Raw genomic sequence first — 20,811 nt, 5'->3', positions numbered from 1 at the left:
TACCGAATCTGGCACACCCGGAACGCGCCGACATACCTTGCTAGCTGTGGGTTAGGTAATAAAGGGAATAGTGCATCGTGCAAATGATCTAGATCTAGATCTAGCTTCGGGGTGTGGCTTGTATATTGCATGGCCAGCTTTTCTAGGCCCTCTAAACACTTCAGCTCGCCAGGGGATGCTTGGTGCGGGCCGCTATGCAAGTTCGAGATGTGATAGGTATATGCCAGAGTGATATATGACAGCTGACCACATCCCTGTTGTGATCGGGCAAAGGATAGGTAGGCATCGGCTGAATACTATGCGGCTGAGGGCGGAGGGAGATAGCTAAGGTTAGACAAGAATCGGGATCACCGTACTCGTATACTGAAGCAATGGATTGAACTGGCATGTGCATTGTCTTGAAGGTTAGCGGGAGGGAGGGACTCTACTCGGGATTGGTATAATCTTAAAGAGCATCATATCTTCCACCTTCTCATTCATTCATTGTGTACCTATATCCATTCGGCACCAATTCAGAACATAATCTTCATCCATTCCTACAACCATTCAAGACATCACAATGAATAACAGCGCAGATCAGCAAAAGGTCAACGACAAGTTCGGGCCCCCTTCATACCTGGAGACATTGTTGGTAGACATTGGTTCGAAGAAAGGCAAGATCAATGAGGCATTGACCAACTTCTTGACCCTCCCCTATGTCAAGTCAGTCGTTGTGTTCATAAATATTGTTATGCTCATGCTCATACACGGATCTAGTGCTCTCAAAGTCAAGGACCGCACTGGCAATGACATCAGCCTCTATCAGCAAGTATTAAGGCTGCAGACGAAATATGAAGCACTGCAAGAACGAAGTGTCCCTATCGTCGGGGAAATCAGTGCCTATGGACGCCTGTCGAAGGTTAGTACGACGCCCCTTTCAGCTACTCAATACTGACTTCTTATACAGAGTTTACTACCCCTTATAGGGAAGCCTGACCAGATGACACTTGATCAGTTCTTGCAGATCAATACAGGACTTGTCATGGTAAGACACGAGCAGAGCATAGTGTAATAGCATAAGGATGTCACTAAACCCCGTTGCAGAAATATGGTCAGAAGGCAAAGGCCCTCGCCAAGGAGACCAACGATTTGAAGATGGAATTCGCGGATCTCCTCGACCTTTTACAGACTAACCTCGGCGAGGTAGTCAAGCAAATTGCTGCTCAAGAGCATGCTCTCTACGAAGCAGAGAAGGAATATGCTTGTATACTTCCCCTATCTCCACATCATCTTGAGCACACTCACCTAATACTAATATTGATATTAGTTGAGAAAGCCACCGCGATCATTTCTGGAATCCTTGCCCTTGGTTTCTTAATAGGGGCAGGCGTCGCTCTGTGCATGGGTGCCGTGCCCGTCGCGCTTGAACTCGGGGCTCACGCTGGCGTTGCCCTCTACGAGTGTATCGTAATGGCAATTAAAGCTTCTAATATATCCGAGTAAGTCCGAAAACCACTTCAGAATCTTCCCGTCCTTCTCCCTGCTAACATCTCCTGTGCCTAACCTAGTGTAATCTCGAATCTAAAGGCAGGAATAGAAAGTGCGAAGAAAAGCAAAACCCAGCTCGAATCCCTCATTCCAGCATTTGCAGAGATCGCTCTTATGTTTGAGGCGATTGGAAAGGCTTGGGAGGGCATGACGGAAGGCCTGTCAGACGTCAAAGACAATTATCTTGCTTGGTGAGTCGGCACTGCTACCCTCTGTGCATTGCTTATTACTGACCTGTACCCACTCTAGGTCGGACCCAAATCTTTTCACCCCAGAGATGTTGGCCATGACGTTGGAATCATGGAACAATGTCTCCACAGCTGCAGACTTATACATCAGCATCATCACAGGCGCCAAACTCGCCGACACAGAGTCAGCGCCTCCGCTCAAGACGATGATGATGAGCATGATGGTGAACGGGCCGGCAGTAGCTAAATATGCAGAGCCATTACCGGATGTGAAGTCCATGGCTGCTGTTGCCGATGGAGCAATGCAGGGCATAGGTCGTACCATGTGCCGCGAGATATTCAGTGCTCCAGCGGTTAGAGGCGCGTACCCCCGACGATCGGAACTTGATATTATCGTCAACGAATACTCCAGGGCTGCTTCCAACCTCAGGTAGATGGATGCCCTCCTAAGGGTTAGCTATACGTTCTTACTAACAGGTTCAACTCAGGGACGCCGGATCAGGTGATATGGCTATGCGATGCGACGATATCGTGCAAACGATCGCGGCAGAGTCGATACCCTCACAGGCCGATGCCCTGTACGCATTGCGCAGATTCGCCGAGCAGCAGCCTGATATTCCATCCATGCCGCTCGAAGAAGCCGCGTGGGAAAGGTTCTGCGAAATAAGGATCAACTCGTGAGTCTCAATGAAGCGACAGACAGCTACTAAAGGGTGTTGTGAAACTGATCAATGATCTCTGCCTACGCAGACTAGAAGATGGAAGATCGAAGGTTGATCGATGCTACAGCAGCATTCACAGAGTGCATAACATGACCTCGAACCTGTACGATAATCTCGTAGCTCGGGTCGCTGAGCTCTATATCACGCTGGAGAATATCCAGCGACAGATACAGGAAGCCGAGGAAGAAAAGCAGCGGATGATGTCGAATCCCAGTGAGTTCCAAGTCCTGACCCAGCATTTCATTAACCTAGGGTAGAGCTGACCGTACTTCCTAACATAGTCGGTGCTTTGTACCATGTTCTCAACGACCTGATCAACCGCATCAAGGGGCTGTACGTAGAGCGGGACGAGCGCTATAATGAGAGGGAGCGCATACAGCGGTTTGCCTACGAGACGGAGATGTGTCTACAGAGGGTGGGGAGTCTGGGCAGTTCTATGGCGACGATGAGCACGATGTGGAGCAGTATGCAGACGAGTATGATTTCGGCTTCGACGCTGTGGCCGCTTCTGCACACGCTGAGTATGTCGGACTTGGAGATTGACTTGTACAGACAGACTTGGGAGGCGGTGAGGAGTACGCTTGAAGGTTGATTTAGATTGTCTTGGCACGCCTCGTGGCAATAATTTTAGGGGGCGTCATTATGATATGGTACTAAACAATCCAGTCTTGGACATCTCGTACGCCCAGACAGCTTGAAGTGGTTCTATATGCCACTATTCATAGAACAGTAGAGCATTCTAAAGTATCATATTCACTTCTTAGTTGAGCTACGCAACATCTAAATTCGAAATCACATGTCACTTAGAAGAGCAGATATAGTAATTATTTAAGGAGAGTGGTACATTGGGCTCTATTGATGAACCCGCTGGGGAGTATTTAGGGAAAATTGGTGACTGCCTAGCTGTTGTTGGTTACAGGTTGTCACAAGACCCAAATAAATGATGAACCTCCAATGCCAACACCAATGTCGTTCAGTTCCTAGATAGCCCACAACTCCTATCGCCTAGAGCAACGCAGCCATGACGGCCAGGCCGATGGCGGCAGACAATGGGAGAGACAAGTCTCTCTTGCCAATACTGATGCCGTGAGATGCCGTGCCATTGTCTTTCTTGTCATCATCGTCGTCATCGCTGGGGTAAGTCCAGAACGGCCAGCCCTTTCCAATTGATACGCGCTTATCTATCTCAGCGTCGATGGCGGCTATAGCCTTGGAGATATCACTAAATGTAGGCATACATGGTTAGCAGCTGCTGTTTGATGTGTGATCATAGGTAGAAACTTACAGGCCCTCAGCGGTTCTGACTTCGCTGATATTGTTGTTGGCGGGATCATAGACCTCATTCTTCGACTGAGATTCGTCGTTGTTCTTGGTGGCCTCTCGGAGCCAAGAGACTTCGGTCTCTTGGGCTCGGACTCGGCCCAAGGTGGGTGAGAGTAGGCAGGCTGAAGCCAAGATGACTCGGGCGTTGACGAGCATGGTGATTGATGATTATGTTGGTGAGAAGTAAGTGTTGGATGAGTGTTGGTGTGAAGTTTGGGTTGTATGAGTATTGATGTAGAAGTGAGGAGTCTTCGTTTAGTATGGTAAATGAGACTGGGTAGATAGGCAGGTAACCTTAGAGCTTATAGTTTCCCTTGAGTTTGGAGTAAGGAAAGCTGTAGCGAAGTTCGTCTTGGCTGGGAGGATTGGGATGTTTATATAGATATTCAGGAGACATGTCCGAGGCATTCAACACTCTGTGCAGTTGGCACCGTTGATAAGCCATACCTTCGACATAGTAGATATAGTAGGTGTTGGGTCTAGGTAACCATTCAAGCTGCCTAGGTAACGGCCAGTTTTCGTAATAGACCTTTGAATAGCGTAGATCGAAGATGAACTTGGCACAGTACTGTCTGACGAAGTTGAGTGATCTTACTGAGGCTTTGGATTTAACAGTGCTAACCCTATCGTCGGCTTTACATGAATGAAGGCTCTGGTGCCAATGAGTGGTGCGCTAAGCCATTGACTGAACAACTATATGCATTATCCAACTATTCACACAACACGTGCTACTACCGTACCTCAACATAGTTGTATTTGACTTTATATACAGTGAGAATAGCTGGTAAGCCTCATGATAGGGGCACATAGACTTTCTGTCTGTCGCTTACAACTTCGATATCTCGCCTTAGACGGTGTGTATACATCGAAATTGAATCATTTATCCTATAAGTATAGGTACTATACTGATTATTACTTATGATTATTACTTATAAGTTGCCAGGTAGGTAACTAGGAGGGAAGGCATTGAATCTACAGGATGGAGAGTTCAATCAGTTATGTATGTTACATAATTGTACTATGTAGTACATACTACTAGGTACGGGAGGTACTGGAGGTACATACCTACTGTATATGATATATACATGGGTACTTAGCCCTATGGACCAAAATGGATCCCATTTAAGCTTTGGACCCCTGCATGGTTAATATCTGCTAGTGCCTGACGATATCAGAGGACGTGCATAACGCATACTAAACTGACATGTATGTCATACTGTTTGTGCGTATGTGCATATGTACAGCACTTAAATGCATGTACCCGATGCCCAAGATTTATGCGGTCAACAAGGGCAGAAAATTATTTTGAATTGAGCATGGAAAAAAAGAGCAAAGAAATTTAAATAAAAAAAGAAAAAAAAAGAGAGAAACATCAAACAAAACGAATAAAAAAAAGGCAAAGCAACATATCTCAGCCGCATGCAGCATATTGGGCTATTGACGTATTGATTGAATTGTAACATTATATGGTTCAGTTCTTTTCACCACCGCTCATTTCCCATGTTCGCTGTCGGCCGGAATGTACGGCTGAATGTCTTCACTCGCCCTTCTTCCTTAGTCCTTTGTAAACAGGTCAGCACTACTACCAATGCTACACCCGAGCGGAAACATGGCACCTACAGGACTCCAGAAAAGGGCGACTTTAAAGTGGAATACGAGCTGGCCGAGAGGCTTGCTGCTACAGGACTATGGGGTCCAAATAAAAAGGGTTTCTGGACCGCAGAGGAAAAGAAAATTAGGTCAATCGGTGACAAGGCGAGAATTAATATCGTCAATGAAAGTGTATGCAAGGACATTATCTCATATATCGGTCCTGGACTTGAACGGCATAAAGGATGTGACCTCCTTGACATTTATCCCGGCGCCGGACTCTGGAGCGAGACGTTACATAACTTCCTCAAACCGCGATCCCATATACTAATGGAACCAGACGATACACTATACAAACCTTTTCTCCAACCTCTCCTCGACAAACCCAATACCACGCTTGTCCCAGCATCCGGGCTCGTGTGGCGAGACCTCAATGATGTTCTTTCGCCCAAATATCTGCCCCACCAAAAAGTTCCTGACCCGGATAAACTTGGCGAGAGAAATGATACACTGCTGATCACCGCAAACATCGCCTTCCATCCTAAAAGGAGATTCCTCAAATTTGAATCCGTGGCACATTTGGTCTTATATCAGTTCATCGACGCCATACGAACCGGCGCTTTGTATCAAAAATATGGGCTCGTCCGCATGCTTATATGGACCCGACCTGACGATAAGTTTGGCATTCTTCCCAAGGTGTTGCAGAAACGCAAGAAGCTGTCAATTGAAACCGAGCTCTCCTGCGATTGGGTGCGGGAAGTGTGCGGCCAGGAGGCAATGGATTCGACCTGGTTTATGCGTGACAGCATCACCGATGCCGCCAGTGACCTTGCCACATGGAAGCGAATGCGGGCTCAGGGGATCAAGATGCCGGCAGAGAGATCTTCTGACGCTTTAATCGAAGCGAAAGCGGCGTCTAGATCCAAGGAGAAAATAGAGCCCGGAGTGACACCCCCCGCGTTCAAGAGAAGTTTTCTAGACGAATTAGCTACGCTCGAAGCACAACACGAAAAGGAGATCTTCGATAAGGACTCGGCTACCTATAGGAAGATGCGCTCATACAGATGGAGGGCCAATTGGGAACATAGAAAACATCAACGAATGCAACAGCTCATAGCTGGCCTAGATGCCATTAACAAACTCCACAAGGAGGGCAAAGCTTCCCCGGAGGAGCTTAAGAAACGCGAGGATGAATGGGAGGCTGAGTTGATGAAAAACCCTTCCGGATTCGTCGCCCAATTCATCACCTACAAGGACGGTCTCCATATTTACCGGCAAGATCCTCCGGTGATGTTCTATGACCGCCGCGCGTACGATAGAATGGTTATTCAACCCGAAGAGTTCTACCCAAATGTTCCAATCAGCCTCCTCGACATCCAGCCAAAGGCGGTTCATCCCCTATTACGGCAGAAGGGCCCTAACTCTACTCGAGTAGGTGATTGTTTCGAGCTCTTGCTGTCTGCGATCATGTCCCAAAGCATTTTACCCTTGGACAAGACCCTGGATAATATTATGCCGGGTTTCTCGGCATACATCATGCCACGCTGGACCAGCCTCAGGGACGTCAAACGAGGCGGGTTGCTTACGAACACACCACATTCACAGTTGACTGCTAGAATGTTGAATGCACGACAATGGGAGGAGTTTCTAGAAATTTGGTCAGAGTGGCCATTCCGTCCGACGTTTCATGAACTCATCGCTCGCACATGCGACGAGGAAGCTGATATGGACGGTCTATACACCGAGAAGTAGTTATGATAAGGGTTGTGATGAGATGAATGAATTGTATACTGGACTAAATGAGTGACTACGCAAAAGCGAAGCACACCTAGTACCTACCTAGGCTAGGTAGGTAGGCAACGGACAATGATGCCCACTATACTACACAGGCACTAGGTTAAGGCAGCATAAGGAATGACTAGCCAGGAAATACACTTCGCTGTTATCAAAGACGATACCACCGATCTACATTTGTTTTGTAGAGGATGAATATCCATGGATACAATCGCAGGTGTTGGAATAGCATCCGGTTATAGATATAGACCTGTATATTACAAGAGAGATAAAGAAAAAGAAAAACTTACCTCCCCCTTCTCCGAGAATTAAGCTATCCTGAGAGACAAGTTTAGTAGGTGACAGAAGTAACGGTAACGTCGTTTTCGTGCTGCTATTGTCTCATTAGTTATCAGCATAGGGTGGTTTCAATAGCCGACTTTCACTTGCAAGGAAGATGCATTCTGTGGTTGAGAAATGTTCTTTTAATTGAAGACTTCCAAACTAGGAGTTGGTTATACGGTGTATCTACCTACCTACCTAAGGTAGGTTATATGGACTTTTGTTAGGTATCCTCTGTTGAATAGATATGTAGCCAAGCCAAGTTGTTTGTCAGCTGGCTTACACATGGCGCCATTGATGATGAGGACCCTAGGCAGCTTATATCGTATTGACCCTGCACAGAATGCATCGTGGCCAAGTATAGAAGGAGACGTTGGATTAGACATGTGTCTTGCAGCATGAACTCCTCCCGTTTATCTTTTGCCATTGTGTTGCTAGGTACTATTAATATATGCACCTTCTTTACATAGTCAACTGTCACACCAGGGCAAGAATTGGACTCCACTTATGCACTTCATTTGGGATTAATTGATATGACATTGAAAGGCTTGGATAATAGTTAACTAGTTAGCCTCGGTTTGGATTTCGTTAATAATCTACATTGCCCCTGGGAAATGCCACGTTCTTCTTTTTTCATGTTTTCCATGTTTTCCATTTTTTCCATTTTTTCCCATTTTCTTGTGTTATTTTATGGGATAACGTTAACTACAAACAGGCAAGTTTCCGATCCCCATCTATGATCACCATCTAATTGCGATTTCGCTACTTTTGTTAGCGAGTCATCCTAACGGGGGGTTCTGGAATCGGAACTGGAATGTCGTTATTTATTGGGAGCAAGGATATCCAGGGTTGCATTGGAGATGTATGGTGTTAGCGCGGGGTTAGCTCAGCGCTAGCTAGCGTCATTACCGACTTTCCTACTTGGTAAGGAATACGAACATCAGTTTTATCTCATATATGATATATGTAGGTTAGTTATGTATTGTATTATTAATATGTATATTCGCAGTTTGTCTGTTTAGAAGCCTTGGTAGAGAAGACTCAGAAAAGAAATGGGAAAAAGTTGTCGCGAATGTAGGTATGTAGGGTTTGGCATAGGTAATGGCGAATCTCCATTTAACCCCCTGCACCAAGATCGTCATAAGGGAGTTCTGTAACTCACTACTACTATTTAAAGTAAGTGATTGTGCATCCGATGGCGATCAGACGACGATGGGTGGTGGTAGCCACGGCGGGAGGTTGGATACTTATGTAGTTAGAAGCATTCGCTTCCCGCCGGACTGGGTTCATACATACCGACGTATGTGGAATACCTAGGTAGCCATGTATGCCAATGTATGGAAGTAGAGTAGGTTTGACAACTTACATCTGATCGGCCCGTTGAACACATGCAACAGAATGCAGCAGCGCGGAACATAATACTTAACCTAGCAAATTTATGTTTATGACACCTTGGCGAACAGTTGCCATATTAGTTGGTAAGCAATATTTGTAAGAATGTTTAAAGAAATAAATTGATAGTTAGATTACTTTGAAATATATTAATATAACCAACCAACAAGATTGAAGCAAACAAACCACTCCTGATATAGGTAAATATATACTAATCGCTTACTACTTAGGCCGCCGTTCACGCCGTCTACATACATACTTTCTCATACATACATAGTAGCGGGTCCTCAGCTCAGCTCGGTCCAGGGAACTGGGATTCAATTTAACTACCTGGGATACACGTTTCCTGAATACATCCATCATCCATGTGGTAACCTAAGGTTAGTGCTTTAGGCCACCGATCCGTCACTGGTACAGGCTGTACAGCACATCCCCCAGGTGGCAGGCCCCCCCAGATCCCAGCTACAACCTAACCCTGGAGCGTAGGTACAAGTACCTACTACGCACCAAACATTACTACTGCTAGGTACCAAATCCTACAATCTCATTTGCCCCAATCATCTCCAGGCTATCAGGTTTCTCAAGTCTGTCAGGTCCAGGCCTGCTGTTAGTAACCTCCAATCTTTATCCTTTTTATCTCTCATCCCTTCTTTATTTTTCGACTTCGCTTTTTGGTTTACACGTTGAGCAAACTTTTTTTTTTTTGGAAAGTGATTCAATGTTTTGATGACAACTTAACCATAATTTGTACAATTCTGTACCGAGGTACGATCTGTGTTCGTCATGAGATGAAATAATAAGTTAGTTGGCCTTTTTGATTTTCCTTTTTTTTTTAGTGACTCCTCTCCCTATCTACCTAACTACTGCACTCTAATTATTTCGATCGATCACACTAATTTTCTTTGCTACTCGTACGATTTGAATCCCCCGTCCTTCCTCTTCATTTACAATCTCATTCTCACCTTTTCACACTCACTTCAAGTTATACTCACTCCCCTCCCTGTATCTACCTACGTGTTTTATTCTGTTATTCGTGAACATACTTCTCTTCCCCTTTCAACTTCAATGTTGTAACCCACGTTCATTATTTCTCCCATGCTTGACATCTCAAGGTCCAATCATTTCAATTCACTAAAATATCAAAGTTTCGAATTCGATACCATTTACCGCTAGGTACCGACCCTTTTTGACTTCGGCCCAGACAGAACGCCTCCCCGTTCCCTCAACCCTAATTTGCGCCGTTGCATTCGATTTATAATCTTTGAGACGCTTCGTCTCATCTTTGAAGTCAAGTCGACGCTTGGGCGCCCCGTCTTCTGGAGGCCGCCGTCGCTCTCGATAATGCGCTCGCCCGCTTTCCCCCCTAGGCGGCCCTCTCACCTCTTGCGATATATATTCCCTGCCTTCCTCGTAATATGTATTTTTTACTATCTCTCAAACCGACCACGAGATTCGCAAGTTGTGGATAGCCACCTGACACCTGAGCTTGACTCCTCGAAATCGCCGTCATCATCTCCCTACGAGCATAACGTACCGGACCCTGTCAATCCACCCGCCCAAAATCCGCCGCCGAGCATACAAAAGCCCGTCCACGAAAATCAAGATGACGAAAGCAAACCTGTCCCCGACGCGAAACCCGCCGCCGCTCAACCTGTTCCACCCAAACCTAACACTGCAGCACCACCACATCCTATTGACGACTTGATCAAGGTTGCCGAAAAAGACTTCAATGGTATGCTATCCAAAGAATCGAAAACGCTGGCCGAAGCCGCCCACGCTTATCGCACACGACGCGGTCGCCACCCACCCCCTGGATTCGACAAGTGGTACGAATTTGCCAAAGGGAAGAAGGCTATCATTGTCGAGGATTTTTTCGACCAGATTCATCATGATCTGAACCCCTTTTGGGGTCTAGACCCTGCCAGCATTCGCGACGAGGCTAGAGGGTACGAAATGGTGATCAGTGTGCGCAACGGTAATGCGAGCGCCGAAAGCGATTGGTTTTGGACTCAGATCTGGCTAGATATGATTCAGACCATCGAACACCTGCTACCTGACATGGATATTGCTTTGAATGCCATGGACGAACCTCGACTTGTCGTTCCATGGGAGGATATCAACGCCTATATGAAGAAGGAAAAGCAATCGCGATTACTTAGTCCCATTAAGTCCACTGTCTCAGATTTCCAAAAATTACCCAAACCCGCCGCCAAGGATGAAGCCAAGTCCACGAATGTCGTTGATAAGGGGTGGGAAGACACTAGTACGTTTTACCCCAGATTATTCCTATTCTGATAAATAGCTTGCATGGTGTTAACTCTCAATAGATCCGTATTGGCTAATCGCCCGTCGAGGATGCCCCCCCGACAGCCCGGCTCGCAAACAACCTGCCATGACTTCTTTTGATACCACGCCCAACTTTTCCCCCTCATGGGCAACCCCACACCAATATCAGGGCTATGTGTCTAATTCGACGCTATCATCAGAGTTCTGTCATCAGCCTGACCTACAGGGGCTAGAAGGAATCTTCATCCGGCCCTTGACCACAGCTGCCACCAAAGTTCTCTTTCCAATGTTTGGAGGTAGCAAGCTCGCCACTAACAATGAGATCCTTCTCCCCGCTGCTATGTACTGGAAAGAAGAAGAACGGTTTACGGGGGGAGGCGACCATGGGCCACCCTGGGATACCAAAATTGATCCTTTAATATGGCGCGGTGTGGCTACAGGCGGCCGCAACAACGAATCGAATTGGAAGGGGTTCCAGCGACACCGATTTGTCGCAATGAACAACGGAACGAAGCTTTCGCGCGCCGAAGAGGATGTGGAGCCCCCAGCTAACTTCCAACTACCTAGTTCGACTTATAATCTGGCGGCGCAAAAAGACAAGCGCCTAGGCGAGTGGGTGTCACAATGGTCGGACGTAGGCTTTACTGACTTGTTCTGTGATCCTAACGTGGAACCCAAGCAAGAAGAGGGACGCTGCATTTACACGAACAAATACTTCGAGACGGTGATGGGGCTAAAATTAACTACTCAGTTCTACTACAAGTATCTTCCCGATATCGATGGCAACTCTTTCTCAGGCCGATATTTGGGATTTTTAAGAAGCACGAGTCTACCGATCAAGAGTACGCTGTGGCGTGAGTGGCACGATAGCCGTCTGGTGGCTTGGAAACACTTCGTGCCGATGGATAACCGATTCGGCGACTTCTATGGTATTATGGAGTACTTCCTTGGATACGAGGACAGCGTCCCGGGCCATGACAAAGAAGCCGAGAAGATTGCATCAGATGGTAAAGCATGGGCTGAGAAAGTTCTCAGGAAAGAAGACATGCAAGTCTACGTGCTGCGACTCCTACTCGAATACGCCCGAATCGCGGACGACCGAAGAGAAAAGATGGGGTGGGTGGATGATTTGTTGTCTTGAACAAGAAGAAACGTCCAGAGAATTGGGGCGGTTTAAGTCTGATACATACCCTAGATGACGAGCTGCAGTGTATAACTTCGTCTATATACCATATGAGGACGGCGTTTTGGTAGGGTGTGGCATGGAAATGTCGGCATCCGGCATCGGGCACGGGGCAGATGAATTCGAGCATGTAGCCTATTGGCTCTGGGAATCCGGCGTTGGATGGCTTTGTTTTATAAGGCAAATATGGAGGATTCCAGCTTATCATATCACTTTTGGTAGCAAATCATAAGGACCTAAACCTACATAGACCTGCATAGCAAGGTATGTGGGTATGTAGGTTAGATGCGTGGTCTTGATGAATGCAAAAGATGTTGGAACAGACGCAGTTGATTGATATCCTGATATCCTATAATTGGGGGGCATAATAAAGGCCGGCAATTCGGCGAAGCCAAACTTGCTGGGTGTCACTTATAATATTCAAGTTTGCATGTGCATTTGCTGTATCCAGGGGTATCCGAGGCGTATACGAGGTAAGGGGGGTAAGGGGGGTAAGGTAATGCGTATGACGTAGTGTGGTAAGTATACATCTGTATGGAGATTGGAATCATTGGAGAGTATAAGAGATCTGGGAGTTTAGTGCCCCTGTGAATCCTTAGAAAAAGAATGGGAAAAACCGGCTGAGCTAATAAATATGTGTGTCTGATCTCCAATCAAAATGGATCGAGATCGATAAGGCCTCCCGAATTACGTTGTGGGCTTCGCGATGCACGTCATCACACCGAATCCGGTGAAGCTTGGAACAGAGCTAAGGTCGAAGCTAGACTTTCAGGATATGGAGGGAGGTATATAAGGATGATTGAATTACGTTTACTTTCAATGGTTTCTTTTTAGTATTTCTCATACTGCCAAATTACTATACCTACATTACTATAAAACAAAGTCCCAAATCAATAATCAAAGCCATTCGCTCTCACAAACACACTCACACAAACATGGATGCCCTCAAGAAGTTCGCCGGTGGCAGCAGCTCAGGAAACACTGCCAACACACAGCCCACTGGAGAGAAGAAGGACTACGGAGACAAGAGTAAGCCAAGCCAACCGCACTCCATATTATTATTACTCGCGCACCACCCTACATCTAAATACTTACTGTGTCTCTAGTCGCCGGTTTCATGAACAAAAAGCAAGGCAACAAGGTGTCTGACCAGCAACTCGAGTCTGGGACCGACACGGTCCGCGGATTGTACGAGAAGGCTACTGGGTAAGTCTTCTATTTTCACCTTAGAGAGTAACGTCTTTGGGTGGTCCTGTCTAGACATCAGATGCTAATACAAGTCGGCGCATAGGAAAAAGGTCGATCCCAAGTACTCCAACTAGACGTGTGGTGGAATAGGAGTTAATGGATGGTGATGTCACTGCCCAGGTGCACACATACACCGACGATGATATGAAGTTTTAAACAGGCCAGACATAATTAGGGGAATGACTCCCATACCTAAATTAGAAAGCCAAAGTGCTTCTTTTTATACATTTTTATTAATCTAATGAGATTTATTTGGTAAAAAACAGCCAAAAAGAAAATGGCCGAGTTACCCTTTGCTCAATGTGATGTGTCGTACCAATGATCTGCTTCTCTTAGCAGGATAAAACGATGGATATCGTGACTGATGGAAAATGTTCAGGCAAGTAAGTGCCTGTAACTCCATCCCGTGACGCCGTGTATGCATGCGAAAATCGTCATGCGTGACTCCAACCCCCTTCCTAGTGCCCATTACCACACTCATCCATCCGCGTCTGCGTAACTCAACGGCTTCGTTACCACGTTCGCGTCTACTCATATCGTTATCTTTTCTCATTCCCCTGGATATCTATCCCCCGTCAGTCCTCCGCGGAGGTATATACACGCGCATATTTGCACACAGCCCACAGCTACTACTACTACTGCTGCTGCTGCTGTAGAAGAGGTGAGGTGGTGTTTATGTGTAGGTAGGTTAGGTAAATATGGGACGAGATCAAGCATCGTCATAAAACACCTGTACCGCCATGACTATGATCCACAGCAAAAATATGCATCCGATCAGACCGAACGCGAAGACAGCCTGCCACGATTGACCTGTCGACAACATATTAGCAATGAACCCACCATATGTACATCAAGCAAAGGGGTGGGGGGTGGGGGGGAAGAGAATCCTCCCAAATCAACACAAGTCCCGGAAGCCAAAAAAAAAAAAAAAAAAAAAAAAAAAAACCCAAATCAAACTCACATATGCTCCTCTGCTCCAGCCAAGCCAGCGTGCCCTGGTTGTTCCCCGTCGGGTCCGTGCTCCAGACCAGCAGGTTGCAGTTGGAGCTCACGGAGCCGACGGGCCCCCACAGCTCGATGCTGACGACGATGAGCCCGACCAGCCACAGCACGAAGAACATGAAGGAGCCCAGGATGACGATGGAGGGGAGCAGCCGCCGCTGCGCGATCAGCCACAGGAGGGAGGCGATGAAGACGATGGTCAGGGCGGCGACGGTTATGAAGTACGGGAAGTACCTGGTGGGGGAAAGTAGTATTAGCTGAGTTTGAGTTTGAGTTGAGAGTTGATAAATATACCCCTAAAACTAAAAGGTTGGGAAGATGGGAAAGGTGTGGACGAGGAGGAGGGGGGGAGGGGGGAGGAGCGCAAACTCACCAAGGTATGTTCAGCAGCAGCTGCTGCTGGATCCCGATGAAGGTGGCGAGGATGCCGATGATGCAGCACGAGGCGGCGAGCATGACGAACATCCACAGGTTCAGCTGCGCCGCGGGCCAGTGGTACCGGTGGATGCGGGCGATGCGGCGCTCGAAGACGGTGGACCCGTGCCCCGACCCCGTGCGGAGCGATGCGGCGGCCATGGTGGAGAGGTTGGCGGAGTGGGTGGTGCTGTCCTTGTCGGTTGCCGTTTTTTTTTTGGTGGTGGTGGTTGTTGTTCCCGGAGGTTGAGGTTCGCTGGGGCGAGGTGTGGTGGTCGGCAGTATTAGGGGTAGTGATGGTGGTGGTGTCGGCGTGCTGCTCGTCTGTTACATGCGCAAGTAGGGTGTAGATATTACGCTCGACTGCAAATGTCTATCTACATTAGTTACAGACGCGATACCTCCCGTCCGGTCGGGTGTTACGGAATCCGGTATGGGGATTGAAAACTGCGGTAGCAGCGTCGCCGGCAATGGGTTTGATCGAATAGGGTAGGGCGTATAGGCCTGTAGCGATACTTGGGCCGTTCGTTTGCTCGTATGTTCGTTTACTCGTTCGTTCGTTTGTATGGTCGTGTCAATTGATTCCTCAAATTTCTTTTCTTTTTCTTCTCAACACCTCGTAAACTCTTAACTCATTTAACTGCTGAATGATAACGGATTCCTCCGCCTTAAAAATAAGGATTGAAGAATAAAAAAAATATGCGTGACGAAGCAGAATGACTGCGAACTGCCAACTCAGTGCCTTGCGTGCCTTGATTTCTGCTCCTTCGGCGCTGCTGCTGGGTTTCGATCGAGAAATCTCCAATCCCAATCCAAGCCTCGAACTTTTTTGGTTGGTTGGCTGGCTGGTTCGCTAGCTGGGTTGGGTTGGCTCAGTATGCAGATGCAAGGTGCCGTAACGTAAGCCTTCCCCCCGCGGACTAAAAAGCGCAATCCACACACCTTTTTGGGGGGAGAGGTGGATAATGCGCTGTCAGACGGGGAGGGAGTGAGTTGCGCAAGGTAAAGGTCGAGAGTCGAGAGATTGACTACGTGGTTTTGCGCGTCTCGTCTTCGTTGTTCGTTAATCGTCAATGGTTATCGAAGGGAACAAGCAAGATCAACGGACCGAAACCTCAGGTGTGTGCTAGTGCACAGCTAGCTGTCCCAATATTATGTAGGTATCATGTACAATACCTAATCGACAAACTTTCAGATGTTCGACGTGGTCAGGTCAACATGAATTGGTATGTATTATTATATAAGATAATCAGGTACGCGCTGAGTGGTTTATGGGGGAAGGGGGGGGGGGGGGGGGGGGGGTAGGTATCCCACCGTAAAGACTCAAGGGAAGCGCTCAAGCGGGACCTAGATAGGGCACAAAGTAGGCAAGGCCCCGTTTAATAGTTGGGGTTGGTAGGTAACTATTGTGTTATTGCTACTCGAGACTCGAACACTAGGGCAACAGATCCTGATCTACAATGCTTAAAGTACCACGATGCTAAATACCTAGGTTAGGTAGTCAGGGGTAATGTTGTGCAGGGCGGCATGAACAATGCGGTCTGACAAAGAAATCGAGAAGCGTTTTCGAGTGATAAGAACGATAGTTATTGGAAGACAATTACTTCGTAGTTTACCTGCTAATGACATATAATGCGTAGCTAGATTGGGTTGTTTGAAGAACAACAGCCATTCCATCATCCCGTATCACTGAGTATTGTGTGATAAAAAACTACGGTGGTTGGCATAGTAGGTATCATTGCATTTAGGTAGGTAACGACTAAGAGGCGTGGTAGAAACTATTGCAAGTGATCTTCCCAGGGGGGGGTGTTTGCGCCAAGACTCATCATGATACTAACTCGCTATCCTTTGCCCAACCACACGACTTTTTTATCTTCCTCTTCTCCGACGAATCCTAGGCACCTATCTATGCACCTATCTATGCACACTCATCTCTTTATGGCAACCCCGTCACGTATATCAGCGTGTATGTATTCATCATCTAAATATTGACAACCCGTCTACCTAGTCTACAAGCCCATTATAATAACTATAACCCGAAAAAAAAAAGCTTGCATTGCCTTCCTGGTTGGTTGATTCTAACCAAACGAGTTATTACGCCCTCGTACAGCAAATGTTCATCTCCTTTTCCCAAGCATGGGCCCGCCTATGACTCCTAATTTCAAATAAAAGAAAGGTAAAGGACAAGATACCCCCCCCCAAAAAAACTTTACAACAGCGACTCGCCCAGCGCGCATCGCACCAGCGAACAGCCCGCGCGGACGGTCTCGTGCGCGCCGAAGTCGATCTCGGGCGCGAGGCTCGGGTTCACCTCGACGAGGTCCATAGCCACGAGGCTGCCCGTCAGGTGCACGCTCTCGCAGATGTAGTCGCCCTCGCGCAGTGTAAGGCCGCCACGAACGGGCGTACCTGTGCTGGGCGCCCACATCGGGTCGAGCGCGTCGACGTCGAAGGATAGGTGGATGGGGGTGTCGGCACCGATGTGTGCGAGCGCCATCTCGACGACGCGTCCGATTCCATATCTACAATCGATGCGCCGTTAGTATATTATAAAAATTTATAAAATAAATAGGAGGAAAGAAAGAAACAAAGAAAGAAATAAAGAAACAGGGGGGTTGTCCTTACCGGTCCACGTCGAACATGCTGAACGCCTTGATGCCGTTCTCGCGCAGGATTCGCTTCTCACCGGGGTCGACGTCGCGGAGGCCGATGTAGACGAGCTTCTTGATGTTGAGGAGGTTCTCGGGCTTCAGCCAGCCGAAGTACTCGGGCTTCTCCTCTTTGGCGAGTCCGGTGACGAAGCTGACGGGCATGCCGTGGACGTTGCCAGAGTCGCTCGTCTCGGGGGTGTTGATGTCGGTGTGCGCGTCGACCCAGATGACGGCGATCTCGCGGTTCAGTCTCTCGCGGATGGCCTTGGCGGTCCCGGCGATGGTGCCGATGGCGATGGAGTGGTCGCCGCCGAGGGTCAGGACCATGCGGCCCTCCTTGGCGTGCTCGTAGACCTGGTCGCAGAGGCGCTCGGTCACGCTGCTGACGGCCTTGGGGTTCTTCATGCCCCGGAAGGGGGGGTCTTCCTTCGGGACGAGGTCCGTGTACGAGTGTACCGTGTCGTGGCCATGGAGCTTGTAGTTGAGCTCGTCTCGCAGTTGGGTGAGGAGACCAGACTCGATGAGAGCGGAGGGTGCGGCGTCAACACCGGGCTTGCACTACAAGAGAAAAGCGATGATGAGTTTTTGTTCTTTGCTCTCTAAGAGGTCGAGGGAAGGGAGAGGGCAGTGTGTCTTACCTGGCCACCGGAGAAGCCAACGGCTACGACACCGAGGTCCTCTGGGTGAGAGAGGAACCGGGACTTGACCATGGAAGTGTTCATGGTGGGCAACTGGTTTCTGTAGATGGAGATAGGTAAGATTCTGGGGTAGGTAAGGATAAGTCTTCTGGTCGGAGCGCCTGTTAGCGAGAAAGTCAAGTGAAATAGCAGCGTATCTGGTGGTGATTAAGTTTGCCTACCAATGATCTAATGATGTAATTATTTCGTGTCTAGGAGTAGTGGCTGGCAGATTGAAAGACAAGCTCGACAAGCTCGACAAGCGGGTACGTATTATATAGGCAAATAGGTTGCTTGTAGGTGTTTCGTAAGAAGGTAACAATGGGTCAATAAGAGATGCTCAGAATCTTAGATATCTCAGTTTTTATTTTATTTTATTTTTTTGAAAAAAGAAATAGGAAGAAAAAACTAGCCTAGCACATGACAAGGAAACTACTGTGACTCCATTACTCTTTTCGCAGCCTTTGATACCCGCCTCACCGCGACTACCTCCCTCTAAAGGCTAAGTAAGCTGGATACCGCTTGTGGTGCTTGGTGGGGGTTCAGATGGATTCCAAGGTTAAGATGGAACTACCGGCGACTAGCTGTTAGTGGTAGCCATGCCCTTGAAATGCGAAATGCAAAACGCCGCATAACACACAGTTAGGAGGGGGGGGGTCTTACACAAGTGGCTTATACGTATAATACAGAGAGGATCCATGGATAATAGCAAAGAATCACAAATACTAACCAACTAATCAGCCCCGATCCGATAGGACCCCTTAAACATCCAATAAATATACGGAAAACACAAAAGGGGTAGGTCAGTAACAAGATAGATAATTTATAGGTATGGAGGTGAATGAATATATAATTCAATCTTGTCTTGTTATCTACCGGTATCTATCTTTCTCGTTCTCCTTTTTCTCTCCCGTCCCCCGATCGTCGGAGCGGATGCTTCGCGCCCGAATAAGTCAGTTCATTTCGTACATTTTTGAAGCATAAAGAACCATTAAAGGTGCAGTGCATAATGATGTTCCATTATAACTTCCATAGACCAAAAAAAGGCGAGTAAACGTAAAAGTAACACGGATCCCACGGTGACCTTGTCCGGTCGAGAAGGGCCGCGTCCACCCGAGAATTTCCTCGGCTCCAGGGCTGTCTTTTCCTTAGCCTATTACCGGATTTTCCACTCATGACACATAACTTACCGTAGCCTTTCTTCATTTCCCTTTAGTGCCGTCTAGATACGGCATCTTTTTAAGTAATAGAAATCAGCGCCCGTTTTCAACGCGATGGGTTTAGTCACTGATTTCCGTTGGCTCTCACCGAGGCGGTCCCTCCCCCCTCCCCCTCCACCCCTCGCTCGCTAGATAAATCCTGGGACGGGCGTCATCATGGCCAACTACGTAGATTGCTAACTGGGAAGAGGTTAAGCTTTTTTTATCATTCTCCTCCTCCCCTCTCGATACTCCGGATCCGGGGTAGCAGAGCTGAAGAAGCCAACGTCGAATGGATGGCCCCGATGCAATTCAGCCGCTCCACTCGCCCGCTTTCGGGGGGCTTGAAAACCGCCGAACATTCACGGATTGCCCATTGGGTTAGTGTTTGATACTCGTCTGCCTGGGTAGGTTTACATGTTGGTGTGCAATCGCTTAGTACCTATACCAAGTGACAACCAATTAAGCATTTGACAACCCTTCCATGGATGTCGCAAGCGTGATTCCATGCATTAATTACCTGTCATAAGATTCACTGGATCGCGGGAGCCGCGACACGGTACATCATGGCTATCGGGATACCCTGTCGAGGCCTACTACTACTAGTATGTATGAACCTGAAAGATTATCCAAGCTTGACTTTCCCACGCAGACGATGACTAGGTAGTCTCGACGGCCTGGTTATGATTGTGACATCATATTCATTTGTATAGAGTACCTGATGCCAATTCATCTCCTGTCAGTTACCTACTATGTAAGTAAGTAGATGGATGATATCTGTTTCGGCGGCATGTAGGCAATGATAATAATATTGAAGATTGGGATCTTTTACACAAACCCGTCCTTTATAGTCATGTAGTTTTATCGATATGCATATAACAAAGGGTTGGTCTTTGGAACAACTCACTGCACGGACCCTACAGAGTACTACGCCGTACTAAACTTATCGGATACCCGCGGGTGTATGTACTGTGATTGAGCTCGACCTTCCAAGGTACGTGTGGGGTAAGTCACACCAGCCTCTGCATCTCTAATAAAGTTACTTTCATCTCAAGTATCGAAATTGATAGTAATATGGGCTATCTGCAAGCGGGGCTGCTATTGTACATACGTAAGGTTAAGCGCTAAGCCCCTGCAGAACCTTGAAACTTTGATTGAGGGACAGACAGCCTTGGAGGACCCTTGGAGCCTTGGGGGACGACGTCAGTTGGTTGGTTGGTGCTTGTCCGTACCTTCCGTGCCTTCCTAAATCGCGACATCGTCACGTTTGTAACTGTAAACTGTACAACAACCA

General features: G+C 47.6%; 6 protein-coding genes across 6 annotated transcripts; 4 read left to right on the top strand and 2 right to left on the bottom strand.

The window, feature by feature from the left end:
* The first annotated feature begins 153 nt into the window (after window positions 1-153).
* Window positions 154-3,162, top strand: GGS25DRAFT_90649 (uncharacterized protein). The gene is made up of 10 exons (XM_049266131.1): window positions 154-702; window positions 757-898; window positions 947-1,024; window positions 1,084-1,243; window positions 1,307-1,478; window positions 1,548-1,718; window positions 1,777-2,145; window positions 2,204-2,392; window positions 2,466-2,650; window positions 2,719-3,162. The coding sequence occupies exons 1-10, from the start codon at window positions 560-562 to the stop codon at window positions 3,027-3,029; spliced, it is 1,920 nt and encodes a 639-aa protein (XP_049112444.1). The 5' UTR covers window positions 154-559; the 3' UTR covers window positions 3,030-3,162.
* A 243-nt stretch (window positions 3,163-3,405) lies between these two features.
* Window positions 3,406-3,916, bottom strand: GGS25DRAFT_528395 (uncharacterized protein; the record flags this gene model as incomplete). The annotated part of the gene is made up of 2 exons (XM_049265186.1): window positions 3,406-3,659; window positions 3,723-3,916. The coding sequence occupies 2 exons, from the start codon at window positions 3,914-3,916 to the stop codon at window positions 3,443-3,445; spliced, it is 411 nt and encodes a 136-aa protein (XP_049112443.1). The 3' UTR covers window positions 3,406-3,442.
* Window positions 3,917-5,063: 1,147 nt separating this feature from the next.
* Window positions 5,064-7,915, top strand: GGS25DRAFT_511091 (S-adenosyl-L-methionine-dependent methyltransferase). Its single transcript, XM_049262699.1, has 3 exons — window positions 5,064-6,997; window positions 7,435-7,517; window positions 7,574-7,915. The coding sequence occupies exons 1-2, from the start codon at window positions 5,261-5,263 to the stop codon at window positions 7,477-7,479; spliced, it is 1,782 nt and encodes a 593-aa protein (XP_049112442.1). The 5' UTR covers window positions 5,064-5,260; the 3' UTR covers window positions 7,480-7,517; window positions 7,574-7,915.
* A 1,741-nt stretch (window positions 7,916-9,656) lies between these two features.
* On the top strand, window positions 9,657-12,407 carry GGS25DRAFT_90574 (glycosyltransferase family 90 protein). The gene is made up of 2 exons (XM_049266130.1): window positions 9,657-11,120; window positions 11,185-12,407. The coding sequence occupies exons 1-2, from the start codon at window positions 10,199-10,201 to the stop codon at window positions 12,282-12,284; spliced, it is 2,022 nt and encodes a 673-aa protein (XP_049112441.1). The 5' UTR covers window positions 9,657-10,198; the 3' UTR covers window positions 12,285-12,407.
* Window positions 12,408-12,845: 438 nt separating this feature from the next.
* GGS25DRAFT_511085 (uncharacterized protein) lies at window positions 12,846-13,852 on the top strand. The gene is made up of 3 exons (XM_049262698.1): window positions 12,846-13,355; window positions 13,433-13,532; window positions 13,618-13,852. The coding sequence occupies exons 1-3, from the start codon at window positions 13,262-13,264 to the stop codon at window positions 13,646-13,648; spliced, it is 225 nt and encodes a 74-aa protein (XP_049112440.1). The 5' UTR covers window positions 12,846-13,261; the 3' UTR covers window positions 13,649-13,852.
* GGS25DRAFT_528389 (arginase-like protein) lies at window positions 13,584-18,363 on the bottom strand (the record flags this gene model as incomplete). The annotated part of the gene is made up of 7 exons (XM_049265185.1): window positions 13,584-14,384; window positions 14,536-14,810; window positions 14,950-15,314; window positions 15,385-15,538; window positions 17,204-17,512; window positions 17,616-18,199; window positions 18,280-18,363. The coding sequence occupies 7 exons, from the start codon at window positions 18,361-18,363 to the stop codon at window positions 14,284-14,286; spliced, it is 1,872 nt and encodes a 623-aa protein (XP_049112439.1). The 3' UTR covers window positions 13,584-14,283.
* Window positions 18,364-20,811: the final 2,448 nt, after the last annotated feature.

Source organism: Hypoxylon fragiforme (genome assembly GCF_022984875.1).
Source record: "Hypoxylon fragiforme strain CBS 206.31 chromosome Unknown GGS25scaffold_10, whole genome shotgun sequence".
Classification (NCBI taxonomy): Eukaryota; Fungi; Ascomycota; class Sordariomycetes; order Xylariales; family Hypoxylaceae; genus Hypoxylon; species Hypoxylon fragiforme.
The sequence above is the reverse complement of the archived record's forward strand: the minus strand, read 5'-3'. Positions and strand labels throughout refer to the sequence as shown.